The sequence below is a fragment of the Oncorhynchus nerka genome, linkage group LG17 (assembly GCF_034236695.1).
Source record: "Oncorhynchus nerka isolate Pitt River linkage group LG17, Oner_Uvic_2.0, whole genome shotgun sequence".
Classification (NCBI taxonomy): domain Eukaryota; kingdom Metazoa; phylum Chordata; class Actinopteri; order Salmoniformes; family Salmonidae; genus Oncorhynchus; species Oncorhynchus nerka.
In genome coordinates, this window is record NC_088412.1 from 22926083 (window position 1) to 22950792 (window position 24710).

The 24710-nt window shown below is 45.4% G+C and overlaps 1 protein-coding gene across 1 annotated transcript in view; it reads left to right on the forward strand.

The window, feature by feature from the left end:
- The window catches only part of cpamd8 (C3 and PZP like alpha-2-macroglobulin domain containing 8), a 54029-nt gene that overhangs the window by 12403 nt on the left and 16916 nt on the right, over positions 1-24710 (forward strand). Inside the window, exons 4-28 of the mRNA XM_065003058.1 lie at positions 214-379; positions 592-644; positions 1196-1213; positions 1899-1953; positions 2054-2167; positions 4416-4500; positions 4631-4739; positions 4868-5095; positions 5240-5410; positions 5783-5911; positions 8611-8803; positions 9013-9188; positions 10625-10774; positions 10876-11037; positions 11129-11271; positions 11515-11577; positions 12822-13053; positions 13622-13775; positions 14547-14686; positions 14817-14868; positions 15024-15322; positions 16746-16971; positions 17327-17503; positions 17719-17800; positions 24518-24674. Coding sequence (XP_064859130.1) covers positions 214-379; positions 592-644; positions 1196-1213; positions 1899-1953; positions 2054-2167; positions 4416-4500; positions 4631-4739; positions 4868-5095; positions 5240-5410; positions 5783-5911; positions 8611-8803; positions 9013-9188; positions 10625-10774; positions 10876-11037; positions 11129-11271; positions 11515-11577; positions 12822-13053; positions 13622-13775; positions 14547-14686; positions 14817-14868; positions 15024-15322; positions 16746-16971; positions 17327-17503; positions 17719-17800; positions 24518-24674 — 3534 coding nt within the window. The remainder of the gene's footprint in view (positions 1-213; positions 380-591; positions 645-1195; positions 1214-1898; positions 1954-2053; positions 2168-4415; positions 4501-4630; positions 4740-4867; positions 5096-5239; positions 5411-5782; positions 5912-8610; positions 8804-9012; positions 9189-10624; positions 10775-10875; positions 11038-11128; positions 11272-11514; positions 11578-12821; positions 13054-13621; positions 13776-14546; positions 14687-14816; positions 14869-15023; positions 15323-16745; positions 16972-17326; positions 17504-17718; positions 17801-24517; positions 24675-24710) is intronic.

The following is a 24710-nucleotide window of genomic DNA, read 5'->3' on the forward strand; positions in this document are numbered from 1 at the left end:
GGGTCTGCAGGCCCCAAAGGCTGGAATGGATCAATCCAACATTCATGACTTGATTCCTCCACTCCTCTAACCCCCACCCCTGTCTTTATCAAATATAGTCTCGTATTGTCCACTGTGGTTGCTAGGCACTTTAGCAAGGGGTTTGACATGGGTCTGTGTGGTATTGTGTTAGGTACCGCATCCTGAAGATATATGTGCCCTTCCTGGTTTCAGGTCCCTCGTGGTCTGAGAGGTCAGGCCCATCTGAAGGTGTGGGGGAATCGCCACATCACTGAGCGGGGGTATATCTTCCACAACTACACCACTGTCACTGTGGACAGCAAGGGCACAGCCGTCTTCATCCAGACGGATAAGCCAGTCTACAAGCCCAAACACAAAGGTCTCAGCCTTCCAGGCCCTTCCAGTAGCAGCCATTGTCCTACTCATAAACCTCTACTGTAGATAGATTTATTCATCGGCCATTGTGTGTTGTAAGAAGCCAGTCTTAATAGCAGCCCAGGAGAAAGCTAATGACATGACATGGATTGTTTATTGCACTCTACATTAGAAATGCATTGAAATGGGTAATAATCTGTGCCTCTCTCAATCCAGTGCTCATCAATGTGTACTCTGTCACTCCGGATCTGAGGCCGGCCAATGACAAGGTAATGCACCCAGTCTCTCACATCAAAGCCAAGACATCACACCCACTTACAGGGAATTAATGAGATGTGAAATATGAGAATCAGGTATGTTGACCTAATGTTTATCAGTGGGCCTTGATTCCAAGCAGCTGGCCTCCTCTCCTTTGATGTGTTATGGCTTTAACTGAAGGGTGGCATCAAGCTAGTTTTCACACACCTATTTTTACAACATTCTGTCAGAGGGTAGTGAAGTGGGGGAAACCTGGCCTGAGCCTGAATGCACACTAAATGTACAGTAACCTATTTACCATCACAAACCTTGCCATTTCTGCTACAATTTTTAGAAATGGCTCCAAATATATAGTTGCCGCTGTGTAGACAGTGTGTTTATTGATGGCTGGAGCTATAAAGGTCTGCTGCTGGCAAAGGCTAACGCTCGCACTCACAGATGGATGATTGTTGGAGAGGGGGGAGGAGGTGGAGATATTTTGCCATGTGGCTGTGCAGTTTGTCTAATGTGTGTGCCGTCCTTGACTCGTTTTTTTTTACCCTTCTTCTTCTCCTGGTTGCAGATTGAGGCCTACGTTTTGGTAAGTGGAGGTGGACCACCCTGACCTAGAGGGAAGGCCACGGGACATTGGGGGTTTAGTCTCCCAACCCCAGGCAGGAGATTACAGGGCATGGAAGGGCTCAATTTGATAACAGGCCTGGGCTTTGAGCTCCAGCCTGGCCCTTACATCTTGCCCAGCTAATGCTGCACACCTCCTCTCTCTCTCATCTCCGTCTCTCTCTCTCTTCTCAATCTCTCTCTGTCCCTCTCACATCCTCTTGTGCTCTGTCTGCGGTATCTTTTCTGGGCAAATATACTGCTTGGTGTTAAAATGTCTGAGGAAGCTCTGGAAACGGGCTCAGCTCAGTGACTAAGAAACTGTGTAGCTGTTTGTGTTATTCTGTCACCTGCAGCCTGCAGTCCCGTGCCCCTCTTGGTCAGGGAAGTGTCTGTGCGAGTGGCTGAAATGAACTGATTGACAGCCGTTAGTGATAGTCTTTCCCCTTGAGTCAGAGCCAGGTCAATGTATGTAAGAAGTAGCTTACTGTAGGATTTCATCACGCAGGGGTTACCCCCAATATATTTATTAGCATAACCCTTACATAACTTTACTCATGAGTACTTATGTAAGTTCACATCTTTCAGGTAGGGAGAAACAGAGTAATGCATACTTTGATGAAAGTAGAATCTCTCGATCAACTGTGTATTCATACTCTGGGTTGCAGGATCCAAGAGGGTCTCGGATGGTCCAGTGGAAAGGGCTTAAACCCCTCTGCTGTGGTGAGAAACTCCCTATGTCATCATTATCATCATCTACTGTGTAGTGACTGCTGTAGTTCATGTGGCGTTGATCTTTTTTGACCCCTGCTTCTCTCCTCAGGGGTCATCAACATGAGTTTCCCTCTCTCAGACCAGCCCGTGTTTGGAGAGTGGTTCATCTTTGTAGAAATGCAGGGGCACACCTACAACAAGTCCTTTGAAGTGCAGAAGTATGGTGAGTTGCTACTTGCTACCTGAAAGTGACCATTTATCAAATCAAACAACATTTTATTTGTTGCATGCTCCGAATACATCAGGTCCGAATACATCAGGTCTAGACTTTACTGTGAAATGCTTAGTTACGAGCTCTTTCCCAACAATGCAGAGTTTAAATGAAAGAATACTTTTTTTTTCTCGCAAATAACAAGAAAAAGAAAATAGTAACACAATAAAATAACAATAGCGAGTCTATATACAAGGAGTACTGGTACTGAGTCAATGTGCAGAGGTACGAGGTAGTTGAGGTAATATGTACATGTAGGTAGGGGTAAAAGTGACTAGGCTATTAGGTAGCAGCTGCAACAGCGTTTGTGTCTATATGTGAGTGTGTTTGTGTGGCGTCAATATGCGTGCGTGTGTGTGTTTTGTGTGTGTGAGCGTATGTAGTGTGTGTGTGCGTGTGTATGTGTGTGTGTGTGTGTGTGTTGGAGTGTCAGTGTAGTATGTGTGTGCATAGAGCCAGTGCAAGAATAGCGGGTCAATGCACATAGTCCGGGTAGCCATTTTGATTAACTGTTGTGCCCTCTTCACGACTGTGTTGGTGTTTGAACCATGATAAGTCCTTAGTGATGTGGACACCAAGACATTTGAAGCTCTCAACCCGCTCCACTACAGCCCTGTCGATGTGAATCGGGGCGTGCTCGGCCCTTGGTTTCCTTTCGTCCACGATCAGCCCCTTTGTCTTGCTGACGTTGAGGAAGAGGTTGTTGTCCTGGCACCACACTGCCAGGTCTCTGACCTCCTCCCTGTAGGCTGTCTCATTGTGGTCGGTGATCATTGGCCAACTTAACCATGGTGTTGGAGTCGTGCGCGACAACAAAGTCATGGGGCAACAAGGAGTACAGGAAGGGACTAAGTATGCACCCCTGAAGGGCCCCCATGTTAAGGGTCAGCGTCGTGGATGTGTTGTTGCCTACCCTCGCCACCGGCCCATCAGGAAGTCCAGGATCCAGTTGCAGAAGGTTTTTAATCTCAGGGTCTTTAGTTTAGTGATGAGCTTGGAGGGAGCTATGGTGTTGAACACTGAGCTGTAGTCAATGAACAGCATTCTCACATAGGTGTTCCTTTTGTAGAGGTAGGAAAGTGGAGTGCAATAGAGATTGTGTCATCTGTGGGTCTGTTGGGGTGTTATGCGAATTGGAGTGGGTCCAAGGTATCTTGGATGATGGTGTTGATCTGAGCCATGACCAGCCTTTTAAAGCATTTCATGGTTACAGATGTGAGTGCTATGGGGCGATAGTCATTTAGACAGGTTACCTAGGCGTTCTTGGGCACAGGGACTATGGCGGTCTGCTTGAAACATGTAGGTATTACAGACTGGGTCAGGGGCAGGTTGAAAATGTCAGTGAAGACACTTGCCAGCTGGTCAGCGCATGTTCTGAGTCTTGGTAATCTGTCTGCCGCCCTGCGGCCTTGTGAATGTTAACCTGTTTACAGGTCTTAGTCACATCGGCTATAGAGAGCATGATCACACAGCTGTCCGGAACAGCTGGTGCTCTCATGCATATTTCAGTTTTGCTTTCCTCGAAGTGAGCATAGAAGGTATATGGACACCTGCTCGTCGAAAATCTCATTCCAGAATCATGGGCATTAATATGGAGTTGGACCCCCCTTTGCTGCTATAACAGCATCAACTCTTCTGGGGAGGCTTTCCACTAGATGTTGGAACATTGCTGCGGGGACTTGGTTCCATTCAGCCACGATGCATTAGTGAGGTCGGGCACAGATGTTGGGCGATTAGGCCTGGCTTTCAGTCAACGTTCCAATTCATCCCAAAGGTGTTCGGTGGGGTTGAGGTCAGGGCTCTGTGCATGCGAGTCAAGTTCTTCCACACTGATCTCGACAAACCATTTCTGTACGGACCTTGCTTTGTGCACAGGGGCATTGTCATGCTCAACAGGAAAGGGCATTCCCCAAACTGTTGCCACAAAGTTGGAGGCACAGAATTGTCTAGAAAGTCATTGTATGTTGCAGCGTTAAGTTTTCCTTCACTGGAACTAAGGGGCCTAGCCCGAACCATGGACCAACTCCATACTAATGCCCAGGATTTTGGAATGAGATGTTCAACGAGCAGGTGTCCACATACTTCTGGTCATGTAGTGTATGTTCAAAGACCCTTCTGTTTGAGGTGGTATTTATAGGTTTGAACTGGGACTGTATAACCATGTTGTGGACCCCTCTACCTCTTCCTCTACTCCACACAGTGATGCCCAAGTTTGAGCTGGTGATAGACCCTCCACGGTACATCCGGGACCTGAACACGTGTGAACAGGCCACCGTGAAGGCCAGGTGAGTGACTAACTCACAGGATTCACCTCATCCTAATGTGATGCTCTAACACATACTGTTCTTTAAGCATTAGAGAGGCAAAGTAGCAGCTCTACTCCTGTTTGAACACAAATGACTTTTCTCTCTTTAGGTATACCTTTGGGAAGCCTGTGACTGGGAAGATGACACTGAACATGACTGTGAATGGAGTTGGGTACTACCGACATGAGGTGGGCCATCCTGTGGTCAAGACCATGGAGGTGAGTCAACCCAGCTCTAGTGTTGAAGAATCTAAAACAGGAAAATGGAATCACATTCAAATCTGCTGAGTTTCCCCTTTTTAGGATTCATTTAAGATATTTAAGTCTGTTTCATCCACTATTATTAGATCAAAGGCTCAGCATCCTTCAGCCTGTGTGTCAAAGACATGATGCCCCTGGATGTGGCTGATCACTTCCGGGGCACGGTGAGCATGTGGGTGTCAGTGACCAGCGTGGACGGAGGGCGGCAGACCATGTTCGATGATTCCACCCCAGTTCACAAGCAGCGTATCGACATCAAATACTCAAAGGACACTCGTAAACAGTTCAAGCCTGGTCTGCCCTACAAGGGAAAGGTAAGAGACAGCCAAAGGTATTCATACCACTGACTTCACATGGCCTCTATCAAGGGAAGCTGGACTGTACAAGACTTGGGTTCACTTATGCGTCTCCATGCGAGAGACCTGACTGTCTGTCCACCCTGTCCTTCTGTCCACCAGGTAGAGGTAACCTATCCTGACGGTAGCCCAGCGGATGGGGTGCGGGTGCGTGTGAAGGCGGAGCTGACCCCTAAGGACAACGTGTACACCAGCGAGCTGACGTCCAGGGACGGCCAGGCAACATTCGAGATCCCCTCCATCCCCACTGCTGCCCAATACGTCTGGCTGGAGGTCAGTAGGCCTTGGAGATGGAGAGGTTGAGGGAGAGAGAGGTGTAAATGAACACGGTTAGGGCTTAGTTAGCTTCCCATCATTTTTTATTGATTTATTTAACCTTTATTTAACTAGGCAAGTCAGAGCTTTTCATAAAACCGAGCGCTGGAGAGTTGGTTATGATTTGCGAGAACAGAGAAATGTGAAATGAAGATGCAGTGAAATGTCCGTTAAAATGTTTGTAAACGGGTGCTAGTCAACAAAGTTTAACAATTTATCAGCTAAGCTTAGTGGGCTGAGGATGTTAGGTGCAATCAGGATTTTGCTTGATGTCATGGTCTAGAGAGTGGAGTGTATTGCTGGGTTAAATCCTGTGGTGTTGTGCCCCAGACCAAGGTGACAGCTATAGATGGCCGTCCGGCTGGAGACCAGTACCTCCCCAGCTACCTGTCTATCAGCAGCTGGTACTCCCCCAGCAAGTGTCACATCCAGATCCAGAGCCTCAGTGCTCCTCTGAAGGTAGGCACACCACTCACTCTACTATCATTACTCTACTATCCACTTTACTATCATTACTTTACTATCCACTTTACTCCACTTTACTATCATTACTTTACTATCCACTTTACTCCACTTTACTATCATTACTTTATCCACTTTACTCCACTTTACTATCATTACTTTACTATCCACTTTACTCCACTTTACTATCATTACTTTACTATCCAATTTACTCCACTTTACTATCATTACTTTACTATCCACTTTACTATCATTACTCTACTATCCACTTTACTATCATTACTTTACTATCCACTTTACTCCACTCTACTATCATTACTTTACTATCCACTTTACTATCATTACTTTACTATCCACTTTACTCCACTTTACTATCATTACTTTACTCCACTTTACTAGCATTACTTTACTATCCACTTTACTATCATTACTTTACTATCCACTTTACTCCACTTTACTATCATTACTTTACTATCCACTTTACTCCACTTTACTATCATTACTTTACTATCCACTTTACTCCACTTTACTATCATTACTTTACTATCCACTTTACTATCATACTCCACTTTACTTTTACTATCATTACTTTACTCCACTTTACTATCATTACTTTACTATCCACTTTACTCCACTTTACTATCATTACTTTACTATCCACTTTACTCCACTTTACTATCATTACTTTACTATCCACTTTACTCCACTTTACTAGCATTACTTTACTATCATTACTTTACTATCCACTTTACTCCACTTTACTATCATTACTTTACTATCCACTTTACTCCACTTTACTATCATTACTTTACTATCCACTTTACTCCACTTTACTATCATTACTTTACTATCCACTTTACTCCACTTTACTATCATTACTTTACTATCCACTTTACTCCACTTTACTATCATTACTTTACTCCACTTTACTATCATTACTTTACTATCCACTTTACTCCACTTTACTATCATTACTTTACTCCACTTTACTATCATTACTTTACTCCACTTTACTATCATTACTTTACTATCCACTTTACTCCACTTTACTATCATTACTTTACTATCCACTTTACTCCACTTTACTATCATTACTTTACTATCCACTTTACTCCACTTTACTAGCATTACTTTACTATCATTACTTTACTATCCACTTTACTCCACTTTACTATCATTACTTTACTATCCACTTTACTCCACTTTACTAGCATTACTTTACTATCCACTTTACTCCACTTTACTATCATTACTTTACTATCCACTTTACTCCACTTTACTATCATTACTTTACTATCCACTTTACTCCACTTTACTAGCATTACTTTACTATCCACTCTACTACTATCCACTCTACTATCATTGCTGTACTATCCACTTGAATCCACTCTACTATCATTACATTACTATCTACTTTACTAGCATTACTTTACTATCCACTTTACTAGCATTACTTTACTATCCACTTTACTATCCACTTTACTCCACTTTACTATCATTACTTTACTCCACTTTACTATCATTACTTTACTATCCACTTTACTATCATTACTTTACTATCCACTTTACTATCATTACTTTACTATCCACTTTACTCCACTCTACTATCATTACTTTACTATCCACTCTACTACTATCCACTCTACTATCATTGCTGTACTATCCACTTGAATCCACTCTACTATCATTACATTACTATCTACTTTACTAGCATTACTTTACTATCCACTTTACTATCATTACTGTACTATCCACTTGAATCCACTCTACTATCATTACGTTACTATCTACTTAACTAGCATTACTTTACTATCCACTTTACTATCATTACTTTACTATCCACTTTACTATCATTACTTTACTATCCACTTTACTCCACTTTACTATCATTACTTTACTATCCACTTTACTCCACTTTAATAGCATTACTTTACTATCCACTCTACTCCACTTTACTATCATTACTTTACTATCCACTTTACTCCACTTTACTAGCATTACTTTACTATCCACTTTACTCCACTTTACTATCATTACTTTACTATCCACTTTACTCCACTTTACTAGCATTACTTTACTATCCACTCTACTACTATCCACTCTACTATCATTGCTGTACTATCCACTTGAATCCACTCTACTATCATTACATTACTATCTACTTTACTAGCATTACTTTACTATCCACTTTACTAGCATTACTTTACTATCCACTTTACTATCCACTTTACTATACTTTACTATCATTACTTTACTATCCACTTTACTCCACTTTACTAGCATTACTTTACTATCCACTCTACTACTATCCACTTTACTATCATTACTGTACTATCCACTTGAATCCACTCTACTATCATTACGTTACTATTTACTTTACTATCATTACTTTACTATCCACTTTACTATCATTACTATTATTCCACTTTACTATCCACTTTACTATCCACTTTACTACCATTACTTTACTATCCACATTACTCCACTTTACTATCATTACTTTACTATTTACTTTACTACACTTTACTCCACTTTACTATCATTACACATAATCAGGGCTCCAACACCACCATTGAAACATGGGGCACATATCATATATGGATTGTATGTTAAGAGTAATAACAGAGTTCTACTTATACTATTATAATCATTATGATGCCCATATTGTAAAGGTTTATTCTGAATGTTGTGTTTAGATCGGTGAGGAAGCTGAGGTCACTCTGAAGTCCACCTGTCCCTGTAACTTCACCCTCCACTATGAGATTGCCTCCAGAGGGAACATCATCCAGTCTGGCCAGCAGCAGTCCAACGCTACAGCCCAAAGAAGCAAGAGGGCAGCGGTCACCTTCGACAAGAACGTCCACACAACCCAGCAGCCCAGTGGCTCTGGTCAGTACTAGAGTCCCAGATGAGAAGTCTATTTTGTTCCATAATGAAGAGCGGTGTATTTTGACTAATTGACACAATGTTTGTACCAAATGTTCCAATACATTCTGCTAAGAATAGTTTGTCAAACTCTGTAGATATATGGCTCTGAATCCCCCCTCAGTCTCTTCTCTCCCTCTTCTTCCCCTCTTTCTCTTCCCACGCCACTCCAGATCCGGCGGCCTCCTCCCCACAGGACGAGACAGACAGCTGTATGTCGGTGCTGCATTTCCCCGTGATCCACGCCATGGCGCCCCTCAGCCGCCTCCTGGTCTACTACGTGAGGGAGAATGGAGAGGGCGTCACTGACAGTCTACAGATCCCTGTACAGCCCAGCTTTGAGAACCAGGTACCCTAACAATACCTCCATCTCTCTCTGAGTCCTTGCATCCCTCACTGTGCACTGTACATATTCCTCCCTGTACACACAGTCCTGCCTGTACACACAGTCCTGCCTGTACACACAGTCCTCCCTGTACACACAGTCCTCCCTGTTACACACAGTCCTGCCTGTACACACAGTCCTGCCTGTACACACAGTCCTGCCTGTACATAGTCCTCCCTGTACACACAGTCCTCCCTGTACACACAGTCCTCCCTGTTACACACAGTCCTGCCTGTACACACAGTCCTGCCTGTTACACACAGTCCTGCCTGTACACACAGTCCTCCCTGTTACACACAGTCCTGCCTGTACACACAGTCCTCCCTGTACACACAGTCCTCCCTGTACACATAGTCCTCCCTGTACACACAGTCCTCCCTGTACACCCAGTCCTCCCATTCTCTGTGAGAATGATAGGTAGGTCTATCATGGTTGCCAGTCTGCCTAACCCCAACTCCTGCCAGGCAACAAAGGACTTGGCTAAACAGAAACACACAGGCAACCAGACCACGTTCAGTTTGGGATGACAGAGACGTTGCCCACTATTCTTGTGCGGTTTCCAGTTGACTTGAGTACCATAGTTGACTGAAGTCCCATTCTATACTACAGTGGGATCCCCAGTGCCAGTGAGTCCCTGTAAACAACCTGCTGTGTTGGCCCATGAGCTCCCTAGTTGCTGGCTGCATTAGGTGGGGTGTGTTAAGTTAAGTTTTTACTGCAACCTGGTATGCAATCAGTGAGGTAGGGGGAGGTGTGTGTGTGGCTACCTGCATGGACATGATGAGACAGAGACTGTGTGTGTGTGTAACAGTATAACTTTAGTCCGTCCCCTCGCCGGGCTCGAACCAGGGACCCTCTGCACACATCAACAACAGTCACCCTCGAAGCATCGTTACCCATCGCTCCACAAAAGCCGCGACCCTTGCAGAGCAAGGGGAACCACTACTTCATGGTCTCAAAGCGAGTGATGTCACCGATTGAAATGCTATTAGCCCGCACCACCGCTAACTAGCTAGCCATTTCGCATCCGTTACACGTGCGTGTGTGCGTGCGTGCGTGTGTGTGGCGATGAGTGGGGTCATGACAGGCAGGATGATGAAGGGTTGGATTTGGAGACCAGTGGAACACATGACCAGGGCTAATTTGGGCTAGTGTGTGAAAACCGGTTTGGGGTGTGACAGTTTAGGGCTGTCATTCTCTGTCTTCAAGCCCTGCATTTAACTGTTGACTCCTGACCATAAAGACATCACGGCTTCAGCTATGGTTCTCACAGGAGCACTCACAGTTCAGTTGAAAGTCTCTGTGGATGATGTCTCCAATCAAACAAGGCATTTCACTGTACTGCATGTGACATTAAAATGTGATCTGTATATTTTTTTTGTATCACCTATTTTCTGTAGGTGTCTGTCTCTCTGTCCACCAATGAGTCGATGCCAGGTGACCATATCAGTCTGCGTGTCAGTGGTGAGAAGGGCTCCTGCGTTTGTGTCGCCACCGTGGACAAGAGCCTCTATCTCCTCAAGCCAGACTTCCAGCTCAGTCCAGACAAGGTCTGTCTCCCTCCATCTTACCTTATATCTAATCTATAGTACAACTAATCTATATTCAGACAGGAAATGAATTGAAGCCATCCATGTCCACTGTTCTGTAGGTGTTTAAAGAACTGGCGGACTTTGATGTGTCTGATGCCTTCGGAGTCCCCAAAGACGACGGGCACTTCTGGTGGCCGGGGCTGTCGTCTAGCCGACGGAGGCGTTCTTCAGTGTTCCCATGGCACTGGGACATCACTAAAGATGCCCGCTTCGCCTTCACGGTAAGGGCAATACTCCGGCACCAATCAATCACCTGACGTGGCATAAGATCTTCAGTGTAGATCGCTTTTACAATGTGTGTCTGTGTAACAGGAGACTGGCCTGGTGGTGATGACTGACATGGTGAGCCTGAACCACAGACAGAGTGGAGGGATGTACACGGACGAGGCCGTTCCCGCCTTCCAGCCTCACACATCCACGCTGGTGGCAGCCATGAACTCTCGCACCGTGCCCAGGTAGCTACAGGCACAGAGCCAGGTTTCTTCCCCCTGGAGCTAACCACTGTGCCCCACTAGTATCTGAAGTAGAAACTGGGCCTATATCTTTAATCCTCCAGATAAACATTATACACATGGTGTGCCTTAACACATGTCAACAAGGGTTTAGAGACAATCCATTTTCCAATTCCGGGTTATTGCATCCAGGTCCATAATGAAAGGCCTTTATTGATGTCAGGTTGTGTTGTGTTTTGGTTGCAGAGCAGAGAAGCGCAGACGGACATTCTTCCCGGAGACGTGGGTGTGGCACTGCGTCAATGTCAGGTACTGGAATAGCTACATCATCTCTGTGTGTGTGTGTGCGCGTGTGTGTGTTTGAGTGAGTGGGTGGGTGGGGATGGTCTCAGCTACATCATCTCTGTGTGTGTGTGTTTGAGTGAGTGGGTGGGTGGGGATGGTCTCAGCTGCATCATCTCTGTGTGTGTGTTTTGAGTGAGTGGGTGGGTGGGGATGGTCTCAGCTACATCATCTCTGTGTGTGTGTGTTTGAGTGAGTGGGTGGGTGGGGATGGTCTCAGCTACATCATCTCTGTGTGTGTGTGTTTGAGTGAGTGGGTGGGTGGGGATGGTCTCAGCTACATCATCTCTGTGTGTGTGTGTTTGAGTGAGTGGGTGGGTGGGGATGGTCTCAGCTACATCATCTCTGTGTGTGTGTGTTTGAGTGAGTGGGTGGGTGGGGATGGTCTCAGCTACATCATCTCTGTGTGTTTGAGTGAGTGGGTGGGTGGGGATGGTCTCAGCTACATCATCTCTGTGTGTGTGTGTTTGAGTGAGTGGGTGGGTGGGGATGGTCTCAGCTGCATCAGATTGTGGGGATTTGGTGGCGTTCCAGATCTGTAAAACTTGGAAGATGGAGGAGTGGGTGGGGAAGGAGGGGTAAGGGAGTACATATTTGAGAGGGGATATTTCACCACTCGTTGACTGTCCAGTATTTTCTCCCAGTGGGTGTGAATGTGGCTCATTTAAGCAGGGTTGGAACACGCACCGGCTTTCTCAACAGCTCCTTCCATTCATTTCCAGCCAATATAAATGAACTGGCCATATGTTTCCATATGCTTGATTCCTTTGGGCAGAGTTGTGTTCTGCCTAATTTCCTATTCAATCCAACGCTTTGATTTCCCTTATTGAGTGTATCAAAGTAGTTTTTGGGTGACTTTCATCAAAAAGAAGGGCATTAGTCATTTCCGAGAACGTTTATTATGCTCTGTGAAAGTTGGCCAAAACCAACGTCAGTATGAGTAACAATGATCTCACCCATCTATACCGAACACCTAACTGCCTGTTTTTAAACCTATGTATTGCTATGGGCAGAATATTACTTAGTTACAGCTGTTGTCCTAATAAGACACATACGGTATTAGATCAATCCCATTAGTGTCATAATGTTCTTGTTCCAAACATTGGTCAGAAGCACTGTTTGCTATGGGGTCATGCTTAGAGAAAATTGCTTTGTTGGAATCTTGCATTATCGTCTGTGTTTCAGTTTTTCCCCAAAATCTGTTTTAACAGTGATGTCACTGGGGAAGCCGAGTTGCGATTGGACGTTCCAGACTCCATTACCACCTGGGTGACGGAGGCCATTGGCTTGTCAGAGGAGAAGGGGCTGGGCCTTTCCAAGAGGGTGGAGCTTCGTACCTTCAAGCCCTTCTTCGTAGACTTCACCCTCCCCTACAGTGTGATACAGGGGGAGCAGACCAAAGTACCGCTGACCGTTTACAACTACTTGTCTAGCTGCGCAGAGGTGAGGGGCTGAGGAAAGGGGCGGATCTAAACCATGACCATCAAATAGAAATATTTGCACTTGGAGCAGAGCAATCCAGTCCTAATATGACCATAAGTGTGTCCATCCTCCATCATGGTGTTGGCAGATAAGCCTGTTAAAGGGCTGTGCATGCTGCTCTGTAATGTCATGTTAGGTGATTATGTGGGCCAATGGAGCCCTCGCTTTGATGTCCGCCTGAACATGTGATTCTTATATTTTCTGGGAAGTTATTTACGACTTGTGGCATGTGGATAAAGAACAGTGAAACGATCTGACAGCATTACAGGGTCCTCTGCGAAATTTGGACAATGACTGGACCTTAATCCTTCAGGGAGCCTGAGAGCAATGAGTCAGTCTGCATGGAAAATGTGCAATGTAATTAGAAAATTACCCAAAATCCTTTAAGAGCTTTGAGGAGGTCACACTGCATGAAAGAACGGAGCGTAGAGCAGATATGGTGCAATCATGTCCTGTCAGAAAAACTCCACCTCTGTTGTGTTAACGCAGGACCTTCATGTCTCTCTCTCTCTCTCTCGGACTTCCTCAGGTCCATGTCAAAGTGACCGTTCCCAAAGGCATCAAGTTTGTGGGCCACCCCGGGAAGCATCACCTCACCAGGAAGAAGTGTGTGGCTCCTGGAGAAGCCACACCCACATCCATAGTGTTGTCCTTCACTGAGCTGGGTGCTGCCAACATTACAGGTTATTCCAGCTAGTCAATTACTGGGGAACCCCCTGGGAAGAGTTCCAAGTTCTCTCATAGTTATTCAAGTTCCTGAAATCCTCAAAGTTTGCTGATGTTTTAGGCGTCTTGCTAATAGCTCTTGAAGTTTTGGATTTGATTTCTAGGATATTGCAGGTTGGTATGGTACACTGCCCTGTTGTTCCATGGTGTAGGAGTAACACCTGCCTTTTGCCTCTCCTATCCAGCCGTCCCAAAGTCCATGAGGCCTTTAAAGTCTGTACTGTATGTCTAAGACGTTCCATGCTGCTGAAAGACCTGATGCGTATGTGATCTGGTCATCCAGCGATACAAACAGTCCCCTCAAAAGTACATCTGGGAACAAAGCAGGCCACCAGCAGGGGAGCAGCCAGGGCCTTGCACTGACACTCAGTGGCATGTTGATGAGTTTTCAGGTCACTGGCAATAAATGGGCCCCCCGCGGCTCTGGCCCCTAGTCGTTCCCTCTCACTAGACACACACAAAGAGAACACATTGGCTCACAGCCACGACTCCAATGTGCTTCTCTGCAAAGGGAACTACATGTTCTTTGACAAACATGTTTTGTGTTGTGCAACGTGGGATTGTGTTGTTGATAGATGTAAGGTGTGTTTGGTGGTTTTATATGTACTTTAAAAAAACTTTTTCTTGAAATAGCATTCTAAGTCCTGCTTAGTGGGAAATTACAAGCAAAAAAACAACAATGCTGATATTTGGTGAGGTGAAGTGTATTTTTGTTTTTCCTGCCATAGCACGGGCCATTGCATATAGTGAACCGGGCTGCTGCTCAGATGGACTCCAGTCAACGAAAACAAGCAAAAACACAGATGACCTAGAGGATCGGAGGAGCCCCATTGGCCTTGACTATGTCCGGAGGAGTGTCCTGGTGGAGGTATGAGAAATGGGAGAGAGACTGCCTGGGAAGAGAGATGAGATGGGGAGCAGATGCTCGCTGTACCTTGTGCTGTCATTAGTAGAGTGATGTCAGCTCTAACATGTTTCACTCTTTCTCCCTCCTACAGCCAGAGGGCCTGCCCAGACATTACACCTACAGTGTCTTCTTCTGCCCCAACGGTCAGTATAGACTTATATGTTGTACTATAGTACAACACAGGTCTCAGAGCAAATACATTTTGACTGTTACCCAACACCAATCTGCCTCTATACAGTCTGATTTATTTTCCTCACTGGGCCACAATTGAATGTAAATCTGACATTTCCATTTTCAGAGCGGATCCACATCTCTACACCCAACAAGTATGAGTACCAGTACGTGAAGAAGCCGGCCAAGATGACCCACTTTGAGGTGGCAGTGAAGACCCACAACGACGCCCACTTTGCCCTTTCACCCAGCCCCCACGACAGTGCTGAGATGCTGGAGATTGTGCTGGGGGGCAGACAGAACACTGTCTCCTGGATCTCCCTGGGCAAGATGGGCGAGCCAGTGGTCAGCGCCCCCACTCCGGGCATCCTCTCCTGGGATGAGTTCCGCAGCTTCTGGGTCAGCTGGAATGGTGGTGTGGTGCAGGTGAGAGTAGGGTGATGGTCAAACCTAGTTCTCGTTTGGATATTGGAGCATCTATCCTACATAATGAGTTTTGGGATTTGTGTCCTCTTATGAATCCTATACAGATCCACCATGTCATCTTCAACATAGAGCCCCAGTCAGTCAGTCAGTCAGTCAGTCAGTCAGTCAGTCAGTCAGTCAGTCAGGGCATGAGGTAGAGTATAGTAATGAGTTGGGGTAGTGACAGAGTTAAACAGGGAGCATTAGACTGGGCAGGCACAGGGGCTGTGTAGTCAAGAGGACTGGCACCACTTTTAATGACATGCCTGTGAGGTCACGCTTAACTGGCTGATGTCAGCGAGGACACTCAGTGATCCGTGGCGTCCGCATGGCGCTGCCTGGCACACAGGCCTGAACCCTGCATTAGCCTCGCACCATTCACCAAAGGGAGCAATTAAAAGCCTGCTCTAGAACCCTGTATGGCCCAATAAGATTAATGTATTTTTCTAGTGACCGATTTCATTTTGGTTTGATGAGCCATGTTCATCTCTGCATGGTCTTTGGTTTAATGTGATTAAAAAATGCTTAGCAATACCCAGGGGGCAATCTGTTCATTTGCATGGGGAGTGGATGTTGGAAATATGTGATGAAGACTGCTCTTGCCAACTCTTGGTAATGGACTTTATGTGTGCCTCGGATTTGTACATGCAAAATCAACCCAAAGTGCTTTTTAAGTAGAATCTTATTGGGTTCTAGTATTTGACTATTGACAGGGACTAGTCACAGGGACTTCCTCTGTACAGCTGAGCGAACACCTTTTTCAACCATTTTCTCATTAGATCAGTCTTCTGATCAATAAGAAATTCAGGACCACATTTATATTGTATCAGGCTTCTATTGGAACCTTGCAAAACCTAACCTTGCAAAACCTTTTTTGTAATATTGTATTTTACTTATTATTTTTTTATACAATAAACAAAAAACATACATAGAAAAAAACAATCGACAACTTAAAATATGCATGGAAGAATCAAATGCTTTATTATTGAAATACTGAACAAAATCTGGCTACAGACAGAAACAACACAACACAATGTGAAGCCATATGAGTCTTACAAGCATCGGAAACAACATTGGGTGTGGATACGGTGGGAATGTGAGTCTGAGCAAGTGTGATGTCATTCATGTTTGTTGAAATGTATGTATGTAAAATGTTAAGCACTGCACATTGTTTTAACTACTATAAATGAGAATAACAAAGTGCTGGGTCTATTTCTCTAACCAGCACTTGAGCCACAGATCTCAAATCACATACTCTACTCCCGATCCTAATCGTAACCGTTAGGTCAATGAAAGACATCTGACCCTGTATCAGTGGTTAGGGACAACTTCACCCATTTACTCTAGTCAAGAACCTCTAATCTCTCGTATCAATCATTGATAGGTCGGACATGGCTTGCAGCCGTCCAATGAGTCGGTGATCCTGCAGTGGTCCATCCCCCTCCCTGGGCAGGTGCGTCACATTGGTTTCTCCACGGGCTGGGGCTCGGTGGGTGAGTTTAAGATCTGGAGGAAGGAGGACTCTGATGAGAACCACAACGAGGCCTTCACACTGGGCGTTCCTCACAACGTGGTGCCTGGCTCTGAGACTGCCACTGCATCCATGATAGGTGAGGAGGGACACCATTTATTTCTCATCCATTCCTCTTCCACTTCCTTTTCATAGCTCAATAATTGTAATTATCTGAATGTCTGCTGCTACTCTTCACCCATGCACTCTGAAAACATCCTGTTCACTTTGACATACAGTACCTTGTCCTTGTGGTTAATCATAGTAAGCATCGCCAATTTCTCTCTAAATTACATTTGATGATATGGTCATAGTCTATTGCAATCCTGTAGATCCTGCAGCTAATTTATTTTAAGACCAATTCTGTTTTTAAAAAGAGATTGTAACTCAATAAAACTACCTTTATGCGAGGCAGTGTTGCTGATCTGTTTCTGCGCTGTGCTTTGTGATTTCAGGGGACGTGATGGGCCCCACCCTCAACAACCTGGACAAGCTGCTACGGCTGCCCTTCGGCTGTGGGGAGCAGAACATGATCCACTTTGCCCCCAATGTCTTTGTCCTCAAGTACCTGCAGAAGACAAGTCAGCTCAGCCCTGAGGTGGAGGCCGAGGCCACAGACTACCTGCTGCAAGGTAAACCACCAATGGTTCAAGGGCTTTGAGACCTGTCTTGAGATTTTCCTGCGAGTTATGAATCACATCTCAAGTGGCCCCTATTGAAGATCACCATACAAAATCAATCCATTACTATTCACTTAGATCTAAATCCACAGTGTACACGTTCTCTGATATTCACCTGGTCTAGATAGCTTCCACCCACTGATCCCCTCTCCCCTGTACCTTCCCAGGGTACCAGAGACAACTGACCTATAAGCGCCAGGATGGATCTTATAGTGCCTTTGGAGAGAGGGACTTCTCTGGGAGCATGTGGTAAGTCCTCTACTCTTCCCTTGAATTACATCCCTCAGTAAGTCATCTGCTGTTCCTTTAAGTTTACTTCCCACGTCAGTTAACTCTGTATGGTACATAGATTAAAACTGCATATTGCAAGGCCTCCCGGGTGGCGCAGTGGTTAAGGGCGCTGTACTGCAGCGCCAGCTGTGCCATCAGAGACTCTGGGTTTGCGCCCAGGCTCTGTCGTAACCGGCCGCGACCGGGAGGTCTGTGGGGCGACGCACAATTGGCCTAGCGTCGTCCGGGTTAGGGAGGGCTTTGCCGGTAGGGATGTCCTTGTCTCATCGTGCACCAGCGACTCCTGTGGCAGGCCGGGCGCAGTGCTCGCTAACCAAGGTTGCACGGTGTTTCCTCCGACACATTGGTGCGGCTGGCTTCCAGGTTGGATGCGCGTGTTTAGAAGCAGTGCGGCTTGGTTGGGTTGTGTATCAGAGGACGCATGACTTTCAACCTTCGTCTCTCCCGAGCCCGTACGGGAGTTGTAGCGATGAGACAAGATAGTAGCTACTAAAACAATTGGATACCACGAAATTGGGGAGAAAAAGGGGTCAAATTTAATTTAATTTAAAAAACGACAACAAAAAACTGCATATTGCATCTCACTTTACCCGGCATGTTATTGGCAGAAACAATGAAGCTCTTATCAGTAACTTTGAATACATATGGTCAACATTCATACCCTCATAACCCTGTGTTTAATTCGGCCGACTTAGGCTCGCTGAGTGTTTATTTAATGTTTACACATCCCTGGAGGCAGGCAAGAGGCCACAACCATGTCATAATATTTGGAATAGTGAATACGGAGTTTATGAGAGGCTCCAATGTTCCGCTTGCATATTCGGGCCGCTTGCATACCTTCAGTGTGATTTATTAGTTGATGTGGGTATTATGATATTTAATATAGCTCAGACTGTGAAACAGCAGGTTAAATATACCCAGGAGAATCATACACAAACTTGTAATTGGTTCCCCCAGGCAGCAATGGGGCTCCAGTGAGTTATTTGCTGTTAAAGCGGGTTAATGCACTCGGTACAGAATGGCCCCTGGTTGTTTTGGCCCCATGGGCAAGGCACCACCTCTGTCTGTAGACTACATTACACTCCCTCCGTCCTCACACCCACACTACCACTGGAGACAGAGGAGCTTGCTAGGCTCCAGGCCACTTAAAGGGCCTATCCGCCACTTCTCAACCTGATATTCATTATCTCCATCATACCAATATATACATATGTGAAAACAGAGCGTTTCAATGATCTGTGGTTAAAAAGATTAAGGTCCTAAAAAATGCTTCTCTGTGACATCACAGAGTAGGAGTAAAAGTATTTTTTTTAAACCTGCAATGCGTTTCTAGCCAGTGGGAAAGTATTTTTTTAAACCTGCAATGCGTTTCTAGCCAGTGGGAAAGTATTTTTTAAACCTGCAATGCGTTTCTAGCCAGTGGGAAAGTATTTTTTAAACCTGCAATGCGTTTCTAGCCAGTGGGAAAGTATTTTTTTTAAACCTGCAATGCATTTCTAGCCAGTGGGAAAGTATTTTTTAAACCTGCAATGCATTTCTAGCCAGTGGGAAAGTATTTATTTTAAACCTGCAATGCATTTCTAGCCAGTGGGAAAGTATTTTTTTGCTCCCCACGTCACTGCGAATCTCATAGTGTTTGAAAAGGACTGTTTGTGAAATATTTTACCTTTTGATGGTGGCAGGTAGCCTAGTGATTAGGAGCATTGGGCCAGTAACCAAAAGCTTTCTGGTTTGAACCCCCAGTCAACTAAGTGAAAAATCTGTCTGTGCCAGTGCTTAATTTGAGTCGGATCCTGCCAGAACAGCATCCAGCACCTCTCAGTTTTGGACTGTTTAGATCCTATTTGCCAGGATCCGGTACCTCTCGTGGCATGAAACGTAATTTTCGCTGTTTGCAATGTAAAAATTGGAATAAAAGTGAGAGTTAATTTGAGTTGCCTCCTCTGTAATTGTCCTGCCCCCTAAAAAAAACTTTGCCTATTGTGAAAATGTAGATTTTCATCCCGCACCTGATATTTTAAGAATTGATTCGGGTTGGGCCTGCCCGTGTTTATGATTTGCACAACATTGTATCCTAGAGACCAACTCGTGGCAGGTGCTGTGGTGCGAGAGACAATCTCTCACAGGCTCCTGCTTAAACAAAAATACTTATCTGTCTTCCAAATAGGCCTATTAAGCAAACAGAATTGTTTTTACAAACTAAAACTAAAACGAGAGAGATAGGCTTTTGGCACGAGAGCATTGGCCATCGCCGGTGAGTAAGCTGCTCATCATTGGTTGAGAAACTGGAAGCTTTTTAGGACTTTAATTTCCTCATATTGTACGATCTCCACACACCTAGGCCTAAGCTATTGATGGATTCAAGACGAGGTCGTTTTTAATGATCTCACATTCTCAGTTTGTCAGTGTCAAAGTAGCCTGACAATTCAATCATTTGTGCGGTATTAAAAAATATTATGCTAAAGTTTCTAGTCATATAAAATGACAGAATTGCATGAAATGCGTTTATAAAAGGCTACAAAAATAGTCTCTACTGATCTAGTCTAGACCACTACGCAAATGCGATGATATGCATGCAATGCTTTATTATAAAGGTGATCTTCCGGGAGCTCAGAGATCCCCAGGTCACCCCCGTCTCTCACAATTTACAAATTGAGCACTACTGCCCTTGAGGAAGGCACTTAACTCAAATTGCTCCTGTATGTTGCTCTGGATAAGAGCATCTGCTAAATGACTCAAATGTAAATGTAATGTTATCGTATATAACTTTTTTTTCACATATGATACACTGTTATTGTGCTGGAGGTAATGAAAATGAAGTTGAAAAGTGGTGGAATTGCCCTTTAACGGAAATGTGTTGTGCCTTTCGACATGCCCTACAAACTGGAACTGGGGCATGTGTTTGGTGTTTTATTAGGATCCTATTAACTGTTGCAAAAGCAGCAGCTACTCTTCCTGGGGTTCAACACAAAACATGACATAATGACATAATGCAGAACATTAATACACAAGAACAGCTCAAGGAAAGAACTACACCAATTTAAAAAAGTATAAAAAATAAAGCAATTTAATTACTGCTCCGGTGTGATTAGTGATAACATTAAACTTTTACATAAAAACCCTTCAAACCTCTGTATGCAGGAAGAGGATATTAAGACGAAATGAAGTGTAACGGCCATAATAGTGTAAGCATTGGTTTTGGAGCCACGGGCCACATGGCAGGACCCAGATGTTAAACCTTATGTAAACCTGTAGCAACAAACACTGTTTTAATCCATCAGCTTGGTGTTTATATGTCAGAACAACCCACCTTTTGTTTGGCCTCCAGAGTTAATCATTAGCACAGGTCATTTATGGGTAGGTTGACAGTGCTCTTAATGCAGTGTTAATGTATTCCAGCTTGTAAAAATGTATCTGAGCGGACATTGCAGGGCCTAATGAAAAGATTGTACATAATGACACAGGCTCCATCCGCTAATGCCTGGTCTGGGTGATGCCAAGGCTTTTAGCCCTACTCTGCTCTCTGTGTATGTCCCTGTGGGTTGAATATTGGGACACAGAGCTAAGGATGAGGATGGGCTGGTTTTCATCACTACCCCCTGCCTGCCTCTCATGCAGATTCAGATGCTCTGTGCGCGTGTGTGTCTGTGTGTGTGTGTGTGTGTGTGATTGTGAGTGCTTGTGTCTCTGTGTGTTTAGTGGAGTGGTGTTGGGATATGTCAAGATGTCTTTGCAGGGTTGGGGGTGGGGGTGCTGTGGAGGGCCCTGGACCGGACCTGGCAGCCCCTCTTCCGGCATCGCTCGCATACCAGCCTCCGTCTGGATCCAATGAGAGCCACATGCTGGTGTAATCTGCAGAACCCCTGCCACCACCACCACCGCCCCTTCAACCCCTCAATCCCTGTAGCCTACTTAATATCCTGGCCTGGGGTAAATATGCAGCCTGATGGAAGCTCCATACTCTGGGCCTGTTAGTGGTGCCTGGTTAGATACACACGGGACATGTTGAGGCTGGCATGAACTGGAACTGATAGCAGAGATTGAGAGAACTAATAGAACTAACTAATACTGTGTTGTGTTAAACAATCGATTTCTACTCCAATGCCAAACAGGCATGGTGAGGAACGAGGGTGAATATAGCAGGAATATGGTCTTTGTATCAAGTCAGCTCTTAGATAACTGGATGCTTGATTGATAGATGTTTACATGTTGAAATGGAGAATGGTTGTTATCGCTATGTGTTTGGACATGGTAACCCCTTCTCCTCCCTCTCACATAGCCCTGGTGTGTGTGTGTGTGTGTGTGTGTGTGTGTGTGTGTGTGTGTGTGTGTGTGTGTGTGTGTGTGTGTGTGTGTGTGTGTGTGTGTGTGTGTGTGTGTGTGTGTGTTTGGACTTATTTAGAAAACCTCTGTCTATTTGACCAACTTTTTGCAAGTACTTCCCAAACAATACATCCGTTATTAAACCTGCATCAAAATAACCAGTAGCCAGGGAATTTATCATGTTGTGGCGTTGTTAACATGGGACTTACTTGTCAGGAAGTCTTGGTCGTTCCTTTAGGCAATTATAAAAAAAACCTTGGTTCCAACTTCTATTGACTTCTATGGTTCCAGCTCCAATGTGCTGTTCTGAATGACCTCTGTGTGCTATACATAACAACATGTCAACAACTTCCTCAAAGTCCAGTGAGGGAGTGGAAGCCCACAGGGAGGGAGGGAGTGACTTCAGCCAGCCAGAGTGGAGGAAGCAGCCCGGTCTCTGGCGTTTACTCGCCCACTAAATCATCTTTACGCTACCCAGCAACTCTCTCTGGGGCCTGGCAGTTAAAGCCGGTGACACAATATTACTTAACATTATAAAAATTCTTGCTGCCTCTCTGGGGAGACATAACTTCCAGGGCACAGCAAGAGAAGATTTAATACCGTGGTTTATGGGAGAGATTTTTTTCTTACTCTCTCTTGGCTTGTTCCTTGAGTTACGGCCCAAATGTATGTTTGAAAAAAAAAACATGGTTTATTTATTTATTTCTCCTTTTTTTATGGTAAGCAGCTTGTCTCATCATTTGGCTGCTCTGGGGAGGATGCTGTAATGGAATGCCGGTCTGTAATTAAAGAGCATTGGCCAGTGTGCATGTTTCACTAAGGGCAGTTGTTTATGTATGACCGTGTGTTTATTAGCCTGGACGGGTCCCTCGCCATTGGCCTCTCTGTGGATCTGGGGTTTGATTTTGCTGTGATTCCAGTTCAGAAACTCCAGGTCATACACTGTTTCTGGACATTAGAAATACCTACCCTGGGGATGACTGTTTTTTATACATTCAGAATGTTTATATTCCAGCATGCAGAAACATACTTGATTTGGCTTTGTGACAGTCCTCGTTCTTGACACTGAAAAGCTGCTGGATCCTGTGGTGACTATCTGCGTTTTACCCACTCCTCCTCCATCTTCCATCTTCATCTTCATCTGCTCTCCCTCGCTCTGTACCACCCACTCCTCCTCCATCTTCCTCTTCATCTGCTCTCCCTCGCTCTGTACCACCCACTCCTCCTCCATCTTCATCTTCATCTGCTCTCCCTCGCTCTGTACCACCCACTCCTCCTCCATCTTCCTTCTTCATCTTCATCTGCTCTCCCTCGCTCTGTACCACCCACTCCTCCTCCATCTTCCTTCTTCATCTTCATCTGCTCTCCCTCGCTCTGTACCACCCACTCCTCCTCCATCTTCCATCTTCATCTGCTCTCCCTCGCTCTGTACCACACACCCCTCCTCCATCTTCCATCTTCATCTTCATCTGCTCTCCCTCGCTCTGTACCACCCACTCCTCCTCCATCTTCCATCTTCATCTGCTCTCCCTCGCTCTGTACCACCCACTCCTCCTCCATCTTCCTTCTTCATCTTCATCTGCTCTCCCTCGCTCTGCACCACCCACTCCTCCTCCATCTTCCATCTTCATCTGCTCTCCCTCGCTCTGTACCACACACCCCTCCTCCATCTTCCATCTTCATCTTCATCTGCTCTCCCTCGCTCTGTACCACCCACTCCTCCTCCATCTTCCTCTCTTCCATCTTCATCTGCTCTCCCTCGCTCTGTACCACCCACTCCTCCTCCATCTTCCTCTCTTCCATCTTCATCTGCTCTCCCTCGCTCTGTACCACCCACTCCTCCTCCATCTTCCTCTCTTCCATCTTCATCTGCTCTCCCTCGCTCTGTACCACCCACGCCTCCTTCATCTTCCTCTCTTCCATCTTCATCTGCTCTCCCTCGATCTGTACCACCCACTCCTCCATCTTCCTCTCTTCCATCTTCATCTGCTCTCCCCTCGCTCTGTACCACCCCTCCATCCCTCTCTCTGTCAATCTGTTTTTGCCTGACAGGATTTTTATGTAGTTTGATTTTCTCACCATGACGTAGCATGTAACAGCTGCCATCTCACTCAACCTTGTTTCTGTTTAGAGATTTAAAATGTGTGACTGGTTGGGGAACATTCCACCCCATTCAAATGGTTTATGTGAACTCTGATGTGAAGTTTGATAAGTATTTTTGAACGATATGTCAGCACATGCTTGAAAGAAACCCAATCCTCCCTCTCTCTCTCCCTCCCTCCCTCCCTCCCTCCCTCCCTCCCTCCCTCCCTCCCTGTATCTGTCTCTTCTCTCTTTCTCACTCCCCTCCAGGCTGACAGCATTTGTGTTGAAATCCTTTGCTCAGTCTCGTGGGTTCATCTTCATTGACCCAGAGGAGCTGCGTGCTGCCAAGGCCTGGCTCATCAACCACCAGAGAGAGGAGGGCTCCTTCCCCGCCATGGGACGCATCCTCAACAAAGACCTGCAGGTGCGTGCGTAGGTGTATCTGTGTTGTGTAACAGGA